This window comes from Heterodontus francisci, chromosome 12, assembly GCF_036365525.1.
Source record: "Heterodontus francisci isolate sHetFra1 chromosome 12, sHetFra1.hap1, whole genome shotgun sequence".
Classification (NCBI taxonomy): domain Eukaryota; kingdom Metazoa; phylum Chordata; class Chondrichthyes; order Heterodontiformes; family Heterodontidae; genus Heterodontus; species Heterodontus francisci.
In genome coordinates, this window is record NC_090382.1 from 58,311,680 (window position 1) to 58,330,225 (window position 18,546).

Here is an 18,546-nt window from a genome sequence, read left to right on the forward strand (position 1 = left end):
TCTAATTTTAAATGTTGGACTATTGCATCAAATATCTCTGCTTTTTAGCACCTGATTTCAATCCGAGCCCCAACTTTGCAGTCAACTCTATCAATTTAACCTTGGTTAACATTTTCAAGTTACTGAGGGGCACATTCTCCTTTCCCAGAAACTCTGCTGCAACTGCTAATGTCATTCTGCTGATATAGCCTTTATCCTTATACAAGAAACCAGGTTCTTTTATTTTTTCTTTCAAATGATCACTCCCCTTACAATTCATGAAATCAGTGTAGGATTTTAATCCCGCAAGAGCCCCTAATTAATATGTTATGACCAAGGTGGGAGTAATGCACTCTTAATTTAGTCCCACTACTCGACAGGTCACAGGGTGAGGTGCCGGAAGACTGGAGGATAGCTAATGTTGTGCCTTTATTTAAGAAGGGCAGCAGGGATAAGCCAGTGAACTACAGGCCGGTGAGCCTTACATCAGCGGTGAGAAAGTTATTGGAAGGGATTCTGAGAAACAGGATTTATACGCATTTGGAAAGGCAAGGTCTGATTAGGGATAGTCAGCATGGCTTTGTGCGTGGGAAATCATGTCTCACGAATTTGATTGAGTTTTTTGAGGAGCTGACCAAGAGGATTGACGAGGGCAGGGCCGTAGACATTGTCTACATGGACTTTAGCAAGGTCTTTGACATGGTCGGCTGGTCTGGAAGGTTCGAACACATGGGATCCAGGGTGAGCTAGCCAATTGGATACAAAATTGGGTTGGTGATAGGAGGCAGAGGGTGGTAGTGGAGGGTTGTTTTTCAGATTGGAGGTCAGTGACCAGTGGTGTGCCGCAGGGATCAGTGCTGGCCCTCTGTTGTTTGTCATATATATTAATGACTTGGATGAGAATATAGGGGCATGATTAGTAAGTTTGCAGATGACACCAAAATTGGTGGTATAGTGGACAGTGAAGAAGGTTGTTTAAGGTTACAACAGGATATGGATTAACTGGGAAAGTGGGCAAGGGAGTGGCAAATGGAATTTAACACAGACAAGTGTGAAGTGATGCATTTTGGGAAGTTAAACCAGGGCAGGACATATACAGTGAATGGCTGGACCCTGGGGAGTGTTGTTGAGCAGAGCGACCTTGGGGTGCAAGTGCACAGTTCCCTGAAAGTGGCAACACAGGTAGACAGGGTGGTGAAGAAGGCGTATGGCATGCTTGCCTTCATCGGCCGAGGCATTGAGTACAAGAGTTGGGACGTCATGTTACAGTTGTACATAACGTTGGTTAGGCCGCACTTGGAATACTGTGTGCAGTTCTGGTCGCCACACTACAGGAAAGATGTGATTAAGCTAGAGAGGGCGCAGAAAAGATTCACAAGGATGTTGCCTGGTTTGGAGGGCTTGAGTTATAAAGAGAGATTGAATAGGCTGGGTCTGTTTTCCCTGGAGCGAAGGAGGCTGAGAGGGGACATGATAGAGGTATATAAAATTATGAGAGGCATAGATAGGGTAGATAGCCAGAGTCTGTTTCCCATGGTAGGGGTGACTAAAACTAGAGGGCATAGATTTAAGGTGGGAGGGAGGAGGTTTAAAGGGGATCAAAGGGGTAATTTTTTGGGCAAAGAATAGTGGGTATCTGGAATGAGATGTCAGAGGAGGTGGTGGAGGCAGGAACAGTAGCAACATTTAAGAGGCATCGGGACAGGTACTTGAATGAGCAAGGCATAGAGGAATATGAAATTAATGCAGGCTGGTGGGATTAGTATAGATAGGCATTATGGTCGGCATGGACACGGTGTGCCAAAGGGCCTGTTTCTATGCTGTACGACTCTATGACTCTAGCATATTGGTAAGGTTTCCCAACTACTGGAAATTAGCCAAATTAAACACCATATTTATTCCCCAGAATAAAGCACGCCAAACCCAGGTTTCTGTAAAGAACAACAAATTAACTATTTATTAATAAACCAATGTTAAACAATAATGAGATAAATCGATATATATGAACAGGTTTTTATAACTTCTTATTCTTCCTAACCCTCATGAACAAAGATACATTCAATTACCAATGGTAAACCAGTTTTAAAAATGATGTTTTAAATTAGAACTGTTTCTTAGGAATAACAAAATAACTGGGTTGTAACTCCTGGTAGGATATTTCTGGATTGGTGATGTGTCACAGAGTCAAATAGGCAGATGCCACTCAGTGTCTCTCCAGGTGAAATTAATGAACAGTCTGTGATGGGTAGGCTTTCAAGGCAATGCGCCTGCAGTAGGTGTCACACAGATCTCCCAGCAAAAAGTGTAACAACAGGTCTACTTGGATTTCTAAGTAGCAGTCCAACAGCAGAAATGTTCCTGATGTTTCAGCATCTTTCAAACACACAAAAAGGCAACTGGACTAACTTTTGAGGCAAAGAGTTTCCAGAGACTGGAGACAACAGGAATCTTTCCAGCCTTAGCAATGCAAGGCTTCCTATCAGCAAAGTAGCCTATCTCCAAAGCAGTGATTCTCCACAGAGTGTTGCAACTCCTCTTCCTGATTCTTTTCTCTCTCTTCAGGCACAAACAGCAACAAGGGTTTCAGCTCCCATACCTAAACTTTGCAATTCCTTCAAAGTTCCTTTAACTTCATGATGAAATTGGAATTTCACTTAAAAGCGGAATTATTCCTCAAAATAAAGAGCTTTCTGGGCTTATTCTTACCCAGTTTATAGCAGCAAACTGGGCTTTTACTTTCTTCCAGAGAGAGGTCTCTTTCTCTGGTCTCCAACAGGTTCCATCCAAAACTGGCCTCTTCTGTGAAGAGAAACTAAAAATTCCCCAGCAGCCAATCATGTGACAGTCATTTCTCTCTGTTGAGTGGCTTGGAAAAACAGATTGCCTTGCAATTGCTCCACCCAGTTCAGCATTCACTGTTCCCAGAGAAGTCCTTTTTCTCAGTCTTAAAGGCACACAGACAACTTTTGTGACTCAGATCCCGCTGACAGTGTGGCTGACACTATCATATCATGGGCCTATTGCTGGGTGACATGAGGACCAGCCTCAGTCAGGAGGTAGCTTCTTTTAAAATGCATATCAAGGTTTGGTGACATACCTAGAACCACGATTGCCATTATAGGACTAAACTGGGCAGAGCAAACACCGTGCTTGTTCCACAGTTTCAGCAGGTGGGCCAGCTGTAAAGGAGGCCAGAAGTTGGGTTTTATTTTATTTTTATGAAGCCACAAAGAAGAAGAAATCTCCCTCAGGTTCAGCAAAAACAAAGTGATCTGCTGCCGCACCTGGATTCCACAACCCCCTCCACCCTGTCCCATCCACTCCTCCCATGGAGTGGAACCCCTTACCAGGCCCTACCGTTTTTCTGGCTTTAAGGCTGGCTGAGAAGCTGAATGTTGTGATGACCCAAGCCAACAGGTCTCCGAGGGCGTTCATCACTCGTAGCCAGCTAACCATGTGTTAATGAGGTATGGCGCTCAAAATAGACTGGGCACCTGTCAGGATTATCTGATGGCCAACTGGTGCACTCCACACACAGCCCTCGGGGAAAAACTTACCCCTCTGTTTCTATGTCTCTGTCCATTTTCTGTGCTTATATTTGTGTCAATACCTTGTTTTTTTACTGAAGCCGAAACAAAATAAGATATTTAGCATTTGAATTGGTGTAAGGATTCCTATGATATTTTTCATACTTGAATAAAGTAACTAATAATTAATAGTTCATTTTATCATTTTTCCAGGTGCAGAAGCATATCAGATTTTAGCACATGACGAAGATAACGATCCTTTGACCTATTCAATGTCTGGAGCAGATTCTGCATACTTCACTTTAAATAAAAACACTGGCAATGTCACAGTTGCGCGTGAATTGGATCGAGAGGTAATTTAGTAGCAATGTAGTTTGTTAGCAATTTTAAAGCACAAGAGGTCTGGTTCCAGCTTTTAACAGCGGTTCGATATTATGATTTACCTTTACAAACCATTTCAATGCATTAAAAGATTATTTGGGTTGTTTGTGTACTTGCTACCTGCTGCTCAATACCTCTTATGCAGTAATATAGAACTGCTGAAAAGGATATTATGTAAAATGGAAGAAAAGCTTCAAAACACAATTGAATATACGGTGCTGAGAATCCACAGGGGGAGAATTCTCACAGGATTCACCCAATTATCTGTCAATCGATGGTGACTGAGTTGGCTGAACTCAGTTGGGATTATGGTGCAGAATGATCATTGACACTACTGTCCCTGGAATAGGGAAGGGAACATTAGCCAGAGCTTCCACCAGTCCTGAACTTGCATGTATCAATATTGAGGGAGAACAAGATTAGGCTGAGTTTTGATTCACTCCAAGGGCTGAATTTTATGATCTTGCTGAAGGCGGCGATCCCGCTTGTGACGTGAGTGGCTGCACCACTGCGATTACATGGTGGGTGGCCATTTTGCATAATGGGGGCAGCCGTCCCGCCACCCAATCAAGTGGAGGAGGTGGCAATGGAGATGCCGTTCCCAAAATCACATGATCCCCTATTCACCGACAAGCCCCTTGGACACTCAGCATAGTGGCAAAGGCCGCTGTAAACCTCACTTTCCCTATGCTATTACGGCATCAAGGACTGTTGCCTCAGTGGCATCAGCTTTTCAAAGTAGTGAAACTGAAGGCATGTGAGTGCCACACTTCAACCTCAAAATTGAGAAACCTTCATTGGATCACAGTAAATTAGATTCAAATTTGTTTAAAGGAGCATTTCAAACATTTAAATGACAATGCCATTACGTTGGGGCGTCTGTACTGTCACAGTACCTACCGGCCTCCGTCAAGATCGGCACACAGCTTGTACGATGCCTGGTTTCATGACGGATGGCTCCACGGAGATTCTCCACTCCTCGCCCACACCACTGAACCCGCCTCCGAAAAGAGAACAAAATTCAGATGCATGAGTAAATAGCCTGCAATCAACCAGTGGCTAGGCTGAAACATTAAGAATGACTGCTTGGGTGAAATATTGTAGCATTCAGGTAACTTTTTCCGCCACAGGTAGCCAATGCTTTTAGAAGTGGGTAAGTGGATAGGAAAGTAAAAAATTAGCTGGGGAAAAGGAGGAAGAAAATTGCCAATCTATCAAAAAGACAAAAGACAACACTTATCTATAAGCTGTCAAGGAAATTAGCTTTCAAGGTAAAATGAAATGTTCCCTGTAGTTTTAATGAAATGTGTGCTTCATTGTTTTAATAATAATTCTTTGATGTACAAATTAAGCGCCGTTCATTTCATAGCAATTTTTATTCATTACTTGTTGGTGATCTCCCATGGTATTGCACAGAGAATAATATCTCGTTTAGTTGTTTCTGTTACCTTTGTGTTGCTATTTCTAGCTTTGTCTCTCCTCTTCTACTGCGTTCATTTCTTTTTATTTTCTCTGTCCTTAATTCTTATTTTTGCTTTATTTTATCCTCTTTTGCTACTGCCTTTGTCTTTTTCTTTTCTACTTTTGGGCAGGAGTGGTCTGACATGGTGTGGCAGGGAAAGCAGTAAAAAATGGCTCCAGTCTGCGTTTGAGGGTGACATCCCACTGCAGCCAACCGGCTCCAAGCCTGCACAATAACAAGTGGCCTGCAGAAGCGGAGAATCCAGGGTGGCAGCAATGGACATTGTTCTTCTGGAGCTCAGAGGAGTAGTCTGCTCCTCCTGGCCCCACAAAAAATAATTCTCACTTAACATTTTGTGGTCTGTTCCTCATCATCACTTGGTTCAACTGGACAGAGTGTGTGTGGCACTCACTCCAATTGTCCCTTGAAATTACTTCGGGATTCGATTTGCATTATAGATTTTCATAGAGTAATGATGAACCCGTCCGATTCGGGCTATCCAGCGAAGGACCCAGTAACTATTGCAGCAAAGAAAGATTGGGGTTATAAGTTCACCACAACAATTTTAATTAACACTGCTATTGCCCAATTTCTGACAGGTGGACTAACTTAAAATTGGCCTTCATAGTTCCTGATATATTTTAACTCATACTGTGTTTTTATTATTATTCATATTTAAAAATATATCTGTAAAATATCTAGATTGTAAATATATCTGTAAAATATCTAGATTGTGTATATTCATAGAATATAATTTAATTAAATATGTCAAATTTTAAATTAATAAGAGAAAGAAAGAACTTGTAATTATATTGGACATCCCAAAGCACTTCACAGCCAATGAGTTACATTTTATGTGTAGTCACTATTGTTAGGCAGGAATGCAACACAGGCAATTTATGCCCAGCAAAGTCTCATGATCAGCAAATGAGACCAGTGGTCAGTTACTAGGGTCATTATGGCACAGAAGGAGGCCATTAGGCTCATCGAGTCTCTGAAGAGTAATCCAATAGGTCTCATTCTCCTGCTTTATCCCCATAGCCCTGAAAGTTGATTTCTCTCAACTACCCATCCAATTTCCTTTTTAAATCATTCATTATCTCTGCTTCCGCCACCCTTGCAGGCAGCAAGTTCCAGGTCATTACCACTTACTGTGTAAAAAAAGTTCTTCCTCACATCCCCCCTGCATCTCTTGCTCAAAATCTTAAATCTGTGTTCCCTAGTCCTTGTACCATCAGCTAATGGGAGCTTTTCTTTATCCACCTTATCTAACTGTCATGTTGTTTATAGGATAACTGTCAGCAGGATCTCAGGAGAACGCCGTGCTCTATGAATAGTGCCATTGCATTCTTTATGCCCACTTGAAAAAGTAGACAGGGTCTTGGTTCAACATCTCATCTCCTGCAATGTGGCACTTCCTTAGTATTTGCACTGAATTATCAGCCTAGTTTATGTGATAATGTTCTAGAATGGGACTCGAACCAATAACCTTCTTACTCTGGGTTTTTCAGGCATTACTAAAGACAACGAAGGGTTCAATATGGTGGGTAGGAAGTATATGCACATTTTTGGCTGTTAGTGCACCATTCACTATACTGGATAAGGACAAACAATATGAATTCTTTACCCACGCTTGAAATAGTTATTAGGCTTTGCCCATATGCAAGTATTGGGCCTAATACCTGTTTGAGATCCCCTGTCCAAGATTGACTTGCTCTGAGATAGCCAATGCCATCGCCATCTGCTCTCAAGAAAACCAAGCCTAGTGTTCGCCTGCTAGGCCCAACTAAATGTAGTTAACTTACCTGGTGGAACATGAGTGCTCTTCCCAATCCAACATTAGAGGAACTGATTGTCGCAGTTGCCCCAATCTCACCCGCTACTGGTCCCAAGCATCAATCTCACCTCCTCTTGGCCCCCTGATCTACAGCACCAATATTCCCAGAGCTATGATTCCTGGGTCCCCGATCACTGGCCTTGCGATTCCCAGACCCACAATCCCTGGAACCCCCACCACCAGTCCTGATCTGACCCCAAACCTTTGCCCTGATCCTGGACCTGACACAGCACTCACTTACCTGAGGTCGGTTGTGATACCAGCAGAGGCTCCATTACAATGAGATCCATGATCTAATAACTGGGGAGACATGGGCCTCACCATTGTGGTGCAGGGAATGGGCAAGTATCTGCCACCTTCTTAATGGCTCTGTTGATCTGTGAACATTATCCCTTTTATATCTGACTTTCCCATTGTTTCTCCTATTGTTTGTCTGTTACTCCCAATACTTCTTTCCTCATGTATGATAGTTCTTTTGCCAACATTTTTAATCTTCCGTCTCACTGTGACATGGGACATGAACCTATGACCATCTGACTCAGTGGGGAGAAGATGTGAAAGAAGATATTGTTGTCTGGAGCCAGCTCTTTTCCATATGTAAGAAGATTGTCAGCCTGATTAATACCATAAATGTCACTTGCAAACTGCTTCAAATAGTAAGGTTCAGCTTAATCTTAAAAATCTGTGAGCTCACTCTTATATTACCACACAAGATTTGTTGAGACAGTTCGTCCTTTTTAGTTTTATGAATAAAATGTGTGAAAAGTTGTATATTTTATTCGAGCTAAATTGTCTTCTGCATTTAATACTAGGCTACACCTCGTTTGCAAGTTACTATTCGTGTTTCTGATGGATCAAATGAGAGGTCCATGGTGAGTTTTATTATATTTATTTAATAATAAAAAGTGTTTAAATATGGCGAAAAATTGAACTGAGAGCATGTTAAAAGGGCCATGGTTAAGAATATGGCAACATGTACAAAGCAAGACAGTGACAGAATGTGCTGAATTGCATGACTTTGACAAGTAAACAACAATAATTAATCAATTCAAAACATTTATTCAAAAGATAAATAAATTGCAAATTGTCTTTTAGCCAACACAGCCATAGTTAAGTGCTGAAGTATTTGCAAGTTTCAATTTGTCACCCAGATCCATTCTGGTATTTAGAAGATCATTGAACAAGTAAGATTTAGACAGGAGGATTGTATCCCTTTGAAAACAATCTTGCTTAAATATTTTGTTAATCATTTTCATAATGAATAAAATATTGATTACAAAATTAACAAGCTGCTAGTAGTCAGTTGGGAAGATTAAACCTTAATCACAATAAAGTAATAACTGAAAACTACAAAAATAGGCAATAGCTTGCTATCAGTTTGGGGGGATAAGTTTCCACTTTGGGAGTAATCGAGAAATTGGACACAAATTGCGCTTGAAAATGCACTGGTCGAGTTACAGTTCAAGTTTCTACTAAATGTATTAGCATAATCACAAACCAAATTTTCTATGAACCAGTGGTCAATGTAACAGAATGCAATTGGTTATATCTTCTTTGCATTAAAAATATTCATTAATATATTTAAGAGCGGTCACCTGGTGTAATTTCATTAATAGAACTGAAAATGGGTTTATCACAAAAAATAAGCATTTTTAATAATGGTTCTTCACTTGTGAATAACCTGATTTTAAATCACTGAAAATGACATAATAAGTCTATATTGAACTAGTTCCGTTGGTATACACACATAATTTCCTTAGTAAATTAAAAGATTTTGAAGGTGTCAAAACTTTTAAAATGTGTCCACTGGAACTGATGTGCCTAAAAACCAGTTTGATTTGAATCGCCTCCTCGAATGGCCACAATTGGCAGAAATTCACCATTTTCATTACATTGCTCTGGGATTATGGCCAGTTTTGAGGGGAAGGGTCATTTTAGGTGATTTTAAACTAACCACAAAGATCACAGAAATTTGATTCATGCTTGATGCAACTTGCATTTAAAATTCCCTGATTTTTTGCGCTGGTTCGGCTGATTTTACCTGGATTAGTGCTGATGAAACCAGCAAAACTCTATCCAGTATGTTTAATTTTGTTCTATTTCTGAATTTGATGATATTTGCACACCCTATGAAGAAGGGTTTTAGACAATGAATCCGCATTATTCATATATGTGTTCTGGTAAAGTGAGTTTCTTTATGAAATTGATGTTGTGTTTGCATACTTTTAAAGATATCACACCACCAAAGCTTTACAGCATCTGCAATATTTTGCTTTTGGATTAGCCCTAATTTTAACTTAACCTACCTGTCAGAAATGTGTGGGTTCAGATCAGACACCCATTTTGCATCCTGTTAATTTTACTCTCCAGAGAGAAAAACCAATGCCTGACCCGAACCCACCTGATTTCCACTAAGCTGGGTTAGGTTAAAATTGGAGCTGTAGTTCTTTTTAATAGCTGGCTATTTTGTAGTGTTACGACCAGGTGAGAAAGGTATCTAGGAGTCTTTTCAGCCTATACCTGGTCTTATTGTAACAGGGTTTATGTTTTTAAACACACTGGGCTGGATTTTACGTCGGACAGACGGAAGCTGACCACCAACGTAAAAATCGGTGGCGAACCCGATTCCGCCTAGCCTGGGGTACGAACCCACATTTTATGGGTCCTCGGGCTTTAATTGTTCCAAGGCAGGACTTCCACCTGCTTAAGGGAGGAAGTCCCGCCTCATTGAGCTGCCGACCAATTATTGGGCCGGCAGCTCAATCCCAGCAGCGCTAGTGGGAGTGGTGGCCACTGCTGGGACTGCAGCCCAGCCAAGGACATGGAGCCAGGAGTGAAGATAAGTTGGGGTTGCCTCATCGGATGTAATTGGTTGTGCCCTGGCGAGGCAAGGGTGGTCGTTTGGGGGTGTGGGTGGGGGTGTGTCTTGGGTTCTGTGGGTGGTTGGGAGCCAGGGGCAGCCCTCAATCGGGTACCCTGTGCCTGATCGTCAGGGCCCCCTCCCTGTGCACTGAGAGGCCGCCAAGTTTCACCAGACAGCCTTTCACGTCTCCAGCACACCCCCTTGCCATGGGTAAAATACACGTGGAGGCAGGCGAAGGCCCTTAAGTGGCCATTAAGTGATCACTTAAGGGCCTTGATTGGCCTGAGGTGGGCGGTCTGTTTTTCTCCCCCCCGCCCTACATAAAGTGCACCGGAGGCAGGAGCAGGTCAGGAAGGCCTCCCGGAGCCTCCCGTTCAATTTTATGCCACTGCCCCATCACCATCCGACTCTCTGGGATGACATAAAATTCCGGCCACTGTGTTTTGAGCTCCCCCTTGGTGAATCCGTGTTCACCGCTTTCCAATTATAAGGCAAAGAAATTAACACAAAGAGGCTTCCTTAGGTTTAAAGAAGAAAAGTGAAATTTATTAAACCTTAAATTTAAACTCTAATTCGATTAATGCCTACGGATATGTGCCACGCCCCATGCGAGCATGCATATGCGATATGCACATACAAATGGAGATAGAAAAGAGCAGAATAAAAATAGAGTTAAAAAGTTTGAGGAAATCTCTGAAGAGGGGTTTTTACTGTGCTTCGAGCTCACTGTAGCCCTTGATTGTAGGTAGTCTTGCTTTTTGTTGGGGCCCAGTACTCTTCTTAAACCTTGTTCATGTATGAGGCTTTTCTCTCTTGGGGTTCATGTGTCTTCAATGGGTCTTCAGTTCAGTGAGAAAGAGATGAGAGCAGGCAGGAGAAAGGTGTTCTCAGTCCTAGACCAAACAGCTTTCTGCCTTTCAAACACTCTGTGGCAAATTCGAATTAAAACAGCCAGTTAGTCATGTGACTAAACTGACCTTACCAGGTCTTCCGTGTATTGGAGAAGCAGGGTCTGGGTCCTTTGTTCTAACACTGTCTGCTAGCATGCAAATGTCTTTCCAGTCAGGGGCTTGGCAATTCCTAGTGATAGGCCCTCTTTTCTTCCCAGCCACAATTTTAAGTTTTAATGTTCATGCAACGAAATAATGTGTGCCTCATTCTTGGCAGGTGGGGGCCTGCATGACAGTAGTTAAAATAATATTTCTTGGTTTCATCTCCAGCAGCAAACAATCGTTCTTGACGATGCAAATGATAATTCACCCATATTTCTAAATGCTCCATACACTGTATCTGTTTATGAGGTGAGTCACTTTCAGTTCTTATCAAGAAACATTTGGGGCAATGTGTGATGCAATAGCTGGTAACACTGTTCTTTTAGCTTTGGGACAATTTCAATCGAGCTCAAATTAATGTAATGAAATAAATATGGCACTTCAGTCTCTTTAAACTAGCCATGGTGTGGCACAAATTGGTAATAGTTAATAAATTGGCAAACCTTACTCCAAGAGACCACATGGTTGACTATTGTGGGAGTGGAAAAAAGCATACTACTATAGTCGGAGACACTGTTAACATTTTTAGGCTTTACTCAGATATTTCTCTCACACTAGTTGTCAAATGTCATTCCTGTGGGTGAGCTCTTACTGGGTAGTGTTGCCCAGGGAACATTTGTTACTGTGATTGGCTTACTGAATTGACATAAACTTTTTTATCTTCAACTTTTGACATTGGAAGACTGAAATTGAGAGCAATAGATTTTTGTTAGGTAAGGGTATCAAGGGACATACAGCAAAGACAGGAAAATGATGTTGAGGTGCAAATCAGCTATGATTTAATAGAATGATGGAGCAGGCTCAAGGGGCTGAATGACCGACTCCTGTGCCTAACGTTGGAAGAAGAAACTCCCCATCAAAGCATGACAGGCTATAAACTGTGAATCGGGTTTGTTAAACTTAAAGATTAAACAACAGCTTAAAGTCAATTCAGTAAATTTCACTTGTTTATAGAATCTCTAACTTACAGCTCTTCAAATACAAAAATACTAAAAGACAAATTGCTTTGTCAGCTCTTCTGAATAGTGGACACGTACCATCATAACATAGCTTGTAAGTAAGGCTTTGTCAACCTCCACAACCTAATTAAGTATTGCTTTAGCAAATGCCATCTCACCAATTTGGTATCCCACTTCAGAGATAAATCAGAACAAGCACCTATCTCATTTATCTTCATATTTGGTGCATGGCAGTAAAGGCCGGCTCGAGTCTGCAAATGAAACCTGACCCGAGCCCGACAGAACCACATCGACCCGAGCCTGACCCGGCCCGAGTCCTTTCATTTTTTCACGTGCCTGACCCGACCCAACCGCTGGAATGTTCAGTTAACCTAGCTTCCGTTTTTCACTTTTTAAGCTTGTGCAGACGAGCAACAAAAATTGTAACTGGACTTGAAAGGTTGTTCAAAAAGTACATTAAAATTGGAACCACGTACCGGAGGTCGTGATAGAGTGTGTCCGACCCGACCTGACCTGACCCAACCTGAACCCGAAACATGTCATTGGGTCCCGTCGGGCTCGGGTTGGGTAGCCATGCTCTACATGGAAGCCTCAAACTACAAGGTACTACTGATAACAAATGAACAGACTAGATGCTGTATATTCTAGTTGAAGCATGGTTATAATTGGATTTCAATGATACTCACACTGTATTTGGAGAAAGATGGTGTGTGGCAAACATAAACTGGATAATATAAGTGTTATTTGTGACACAAAGTGAATATGACAATGGCGTTTGCATGTGATGAGATTCTTTGGCAGGTGAACTTCGCAAATAAAGCGTGGTTTGGGGCAGACTTGATGGACCAGCTGGTATTTTCTTGCTTGTCAATTTTGTGTGTTGCTAACTAACATAGACAAAACAAGTTGGTCGATTTTACACCATGCAGACAATCTAGCACTGTGAACTTGGTATAAGACATTTGAACACCAACTCCTTTCAACAGGTGTCTCCCATATATATTGTACTCCCTGCAACAAAGCACCCACTTTCCCAGCTGTTGCAGTCATGGGACTGCCTACTTATGTGGTTTTGAATACAATGCGATGATATTTACAATTATAGTTAGAATTAAAACATTAACTTAAGACTTTAGAATGTTGAAAATTATTGGAATTCTTTGTAGAAACATCTAATTAGCAGGCTAAATTATGAATGTGACCAAAACTATCTTCATTATTACTTGACTTAATAATTAATTTTGTATCTTTTTGTTGGACAGAATGAAACTATAAATGCAACATTATTTACTGTTAAAGCAGAGGATGCTGATGCAGGAAATTCAGGAGCAGTACAGTATGAGATTATTGAAGTAAGTGGAATATTGCATAAAATGTGAGAAATTGCACCAAATCTGATTTAATTTTTATTCTGTGTTGCTTCTGACTTCCTGAGTGGCGTGATAACACTTCTTGTTAAAAATACTTTTGTAAGTAGTCAGTTTTGAGTGAACTTCTACTTGACATGATCTGACTTTATGTTTGAATAACTGCTCCATTAGCTATCAAAATAAATGTTGAACTTTTGATTGGAAAGGAGAGATAGAAGAGCTGAAAGGCAAAACAGGGCCATCCCATTGCACCAATAATTTATCTTCATTGAGTTTGTGGGAGTATTCCAAACCAATAAACATTGCACACTTGCTCTGGTCATGTCATACCTGACTTGGGAATATCTAATTCTGCAAACAGGTGGAAAATATTCTGAACAATGGAAAATGTTCCAGCATAAAGATCACTTACTTGGATGAACATGAAATTCACCACTAAATGGCAAAATATTTTGAACCAATCTATGACTGATTGTTAGTAACAGACCAAAAGAAACACCGAGGGCTGACTTTTATGGGGCCATCTGAGATGGCAGCAAAGGTGGGGGGGGGGGAAAATCATAAAATTGGGAAGGAAGACGTGATGTCCCTTCCAGATTTTCCAGTCGGCAGCTGACATGGAGGGCGGGCTTCACACATTCACAAGGCAGGAAGTAAATTAAGGTATTTAAGAACACAATTGACAGCAATTTTATACTCAGTTTTGGATTTTCCTGATAGTGCATGGAAACCAAGAGGCTTCAGGGCCTTGCCTGGTGCAAGGAGGCAACAAGGAGGTGGGAGGTTATTGTTGGCTTCACTGGGAAGCCATCAGATGAGGCAGCCACTTGGCAGGAACAGTGTAGGAGAGGGGGCATCATGAAAGACCGTCAGGAGTGGGGATCAAGCTGGCACCACTGCAGAGCACCCACACCATGGTGGAATTGGGGCAATGCCATCTCAATGATAGGCACAAGTAATGGGGGGGGTGGTGGCGTGGTTGGTGGAAGGTCTGTTTGGACCAGAAGTCTTGCGCTCAGGGAGAGGCAACTTCTCACGGGCCTCATTCACCCTGGCTTTGAGGTCCCTGCGGAGGAGGTGAAGGGGCAGAGATGGATGGAGCATCAAGGACAGGCAGGGGAATGCTAGCAAATTGGGGGCCCACAGGAGGGCCAGCTCTGGGCACAGGAGGCTGGGGAAGGTGGTGGAGGGGCACAGCAACAACTTCCGGTGCGCAGAAGAAGCTACCTTCTTTTTTTTAAATTAATTTATGGGATGTGGGCGTCGATGACCAGGCCAGCATTTATTGCCCATCCCTAACTGCCCTTGAGAAGGTGGTGGTGAGCTGCCTTCTTGAACTGCTTGCAGTCAATGTGGGGTAGGTCCTCACCAATCTGCCTGCCGCAGATGCATCTGTCCATGACAGTATTGGTAGGAGTGACCACCGCACAGTCCTTGTGGAGATGAAGTCCCGCCTTCACATTGAGGATACCCTTCATCGTGTTGTGTGGCACTACCACCGTGCTAAAGGGGATAGATTTCGAACAGATCTAGCAATGCAAAACTGGGCATCCATGAGGTGCTGTGGGCCATCAGCAGCAGCAGAATTGTACTCAACCACAATCTGTAACCTCATGGCCCAGCATATACCCCACTCTACCATTACCATCAAGCCAGGAGACCAACCCTGGTTCAATGAAGAATGCAGGAGGGCATGCCAGGAGCAGCACCAGCATACCTCAAAATGAGGTATCAACCTGGTGAAGCTACAACACAGGACTATCTGCGTGCCAAACTGCATAAGCAGCATGCAGTAGACAGAGCTCAGTGATCCTATAACCAACGGATCAGATCTAAACTCTGCAGTCCCACCACATCCAGCCGTAAATGGTGGTGGACAATTAAACAACTGACTGGAGGAGGTAGCTCCACGAATATCCCCATCCTCAATGATGGGGGAGCCCAGTACATCAGTGCAAAAGATAAGGCTGAAGCGTTTGCAACAATCTTCAGCCAGAAGTGCCGGGTTGATGATCCATCTCGGCGTCCTCTTGAAGTCCCCAGCATCACAGATGCCAGACTTCAGCCAATTTGATTCACGCTGCAAGATATCAAGAAATGACTGAAGGCACTGGATACTGCAAAGGCTATGGGCCCTGACAATATTCCAGCAATAGTATTGAAGACCTGTGCTCCAGAACTTGCCGCAGCCCTAGCCAAGCTGTTCCAGTACAGCTACAACACTGGCATCTACCCTGCAATGTGGAAAATTGCCCAGGTATGTCCTGTACACAAAAAGCCGGACAAGTCCATCCCGGCCAATTACCGCCCCATCAGCCTACTCTCAATCATCAGTAAAGTGATGGAAGGTGTCATCAACAGTGCTATCGAGCGGCATTTGCTTAGCAATAACCTGCTCAGTGATGTTCAGTTTGGGTTCCGCCAGGGCCATTCAGCCCCTGACCTCATTACAGCCTTGGTTCAAACATGGCCAAAAGAGCTGAACTCAATAGGTGAAGTGAGAGTGACTGCCCTTGACATCAAGGCAGCACTTGACCGAGTAAGGCATCAAGGAGCCCTAGCAAAACTGAGGTCAATGGGAATCAGGGGGAAAACCCTCCGCTGGCTGGAATCATACCTAGCGCAAGGGAAGATGGTTGTGGTTGTTGGAGGTTAATCATCTGAGCTCCAGGACATCACTGCAGGAGTTCCTCAGGGTAGTGTCCGAGGCCCAACCATCTTCAGCTGCTTCATCATCAGGTCAGAAGTGGGGATGTTCACTGATGATTGCACAATGTTCACCACCATTCGTGACTCCTCAGATACTGAAGCAGTCCGTGTAGAAATGCAGCAAGACGTGGACAATATCCATGCTTGGGCTGATAAGTGACAAGTAACATTCGTGCCACACAAGTGCCAGGCAATGACCATCTCCAATAAGAGAGAATCTAACCATCTCCCCTTGATATTCGATGGCATTACTATCGCTGAATCCCCCACTATCAATATCCTAGGGTCTACCATTCACCAGAAACTGAACTGGAGTAGCCATATAAATACCGTGGCTACAAGAGCAGGTCAGAGGCTAGGAATCCTGAGGCGAGTAACTTACCTCCTGACTCCCCAATGCCTGTCCACCATCTACAAGGCACAAGTCAGGACTGTGATGGAATAGTCTCCACTTGCCTGGATGGGTGCAGCTCCAACAATTGTTTAATTGTCCACCACCATTCATGGCTGGATGTGGCGGGACTGCAGAGCTTCCATCTGATCCGTTGGTTATGGGATCACTTAGCTCTGTCTATCGCATGCTGCCAATGCAGTTTGGCACGCAGATAGTCCTGTGTTGTAGCTTCACCAAGTTGACACCTCATTTTGAGGTATGTCTGGTGCTGCTGCTGGCATGCCCTCCTGCACTCTTCATTGAACCAGGGTTGGTCTCCTGGCTTGATGGTAATGGTAGAGTGGGGGATATGCCGGGCCATGAGGTTACAGATTGTGGTTGAGTACAATTCTGCTGCTGCTGATGGCCCACAGCACCTCATGGATGCCCAGTTTTGCATTGCTAGATCTGTTCGAAATCTATCCCATTTAGCACGGTGGTAGTGCCACACAACACGAAGGAGGGTATCCTCAATGTGAAGGCGGGACTTCGTCTCCACAAGGACTGTGCGGTGGTCACTCCTACCAATGCTGTCATGGACAGACTCATCTGCGGCAGGCTGATTGGTGAGGACGAGGTCAAGTATGTTTTCCCCTCTTGTTGGTTCCCTCACCACCTGCCGCATACCCAGTCTAGCAGTCCTTTTGGACTCAGCCAGCTCGGTCAGTAGTGGTGTTACCGTGCCACTCTTGGTGATGGACATTGAAGTCCCCCACCCAGAGTAATTTCAGTGCCCTTGCCACCCTCAGTGCTTCTCCAAGTGCTGTTCAACATGGAGGAGTACTAACTCATCAGTTGAGGGAGGTGGTATGTGGTAATCAACAGGAGGGTTCTTTGTCCATGTTTGATCTGATGCCATGAGACTTCATGGGGTCCAGAGTCGATGTTGAGGACTCCCAGGGCAACTCCCTCCCTACTGTATACCACTGTGCCACCACCTCTGCTGGGTTTGTCCTGCCAGTGGGACAGGACATACCCGGGGATGGTGATAGTTACGCATAGCCTCTGGCATCTCTGTCAGATGTTGCCTTACCTCATGCTGCAGCTGCAACATTTCCCATGTTGCCACTGATGCCAGAGGCACGTCATCAGCCTGGGCCTCAGCATGGGCCTTGCCTCCCACAGTACTCTGACTGCTCGTGGCCTGGCCTGTCAGCCTCTGTCTGTACTGTGCTCACCAGGTTGTGTGCCCATATCTAAATGCACGTGACTACCCACCGAGGTGAGAGTATCTGTGCTGGTGGAGGGTGCAGGGGAATGATGTGACGGTGCACCCTCTGATGCTGCCTCCTCCTCCTTGGAGGTGGTCAACTGTCCCCCAGCCTCTTCAGCTCTTCTCTCTTCTCGGTTACCTTGACCTGCATGAGAAATCTTAGAGATAGAAGGATTAATGTCTGCCCATCCTCTCATTCAACCCACCCCAAATATACTTCGCCATTAATGCCAAGAGGATTACATGCGCTACATGGCTCATTGACACCAGAGACATCCTTGTACCCCTGGAGGTGCTCACTCACTTTCTTGGGTGGGTGCCCCTGTCTCCCCATGGCCACCTTGTTGCCATGCCAGTTCCATGGCCTCCTCCTGCATCAGTGTAAGGACATGCAGATAAGGAACTCCGCTGCTGGTCTTGCCACACTTCCTCCTATTATGGGCACTCTTCTCCTGCGGACACAATAAGGGAGAAGGTTAGTTTGCTAGCAGGGAAAAGCTCCAGACCTCTGATGAAGAAATTCCATTGAGCCATGTTGGGGGCTCATCTATGCCCTTTGTATGCAGCCACTCTCAAGGGCGATGCAGATGGGCATTGCTAACTGAGGTGTGGCCATGCCTCAGACCCCAGTGGCAATTCCAGAACCCAATTGCCATGGTTGGGTGGTCCTTCACTCTCCATCAAATAATTTCTCTCGCTCTGACAAATGCTGGGTGCAAAGGGTTGGAATTGAATGGAACACCCACCTTGGCAGACTGAAT

At 43.8% G+C, this 18,546-nt stretch overlaps 1 protein-coding gene across 10 annotated transcripts in view; it reads left to right on the forward strand.

The window, feature by feature from the left end:
• Positions 1–18,546, forward strand: part of cdhr2 (cadherin related family member 2) — a 250,231-nt gene that overhangs the window by 130,547 nt on the left and 101,138 nt on the right. For 9 of the 10 annotated variants that reach the window (XM_068043480.1, XM_068043481.1, XM_068043475.1 and 6 more), the window contains 4 exons: positions 3,720–3,859; positions 7,999–8,058; positions 11,270–11,350; positions 13,323–13,412. In XM_068043480.1, coding sequence (XP_067899581.1) covers positions 3,720–3,859; positions 7,999–8,058; positions 11,270–11,350; positions 13,323–13,412 — 371 coding nt within the window. The remainder of the gene's footprint in view (positions 1–3,719; positions 3,860–7,998; positions 8,059–11,269; positions 11,351–13,322; positions 13,413–18,546) is intronic. The other variant, XM_068043483.1, reaches the window with a different exon arrangement.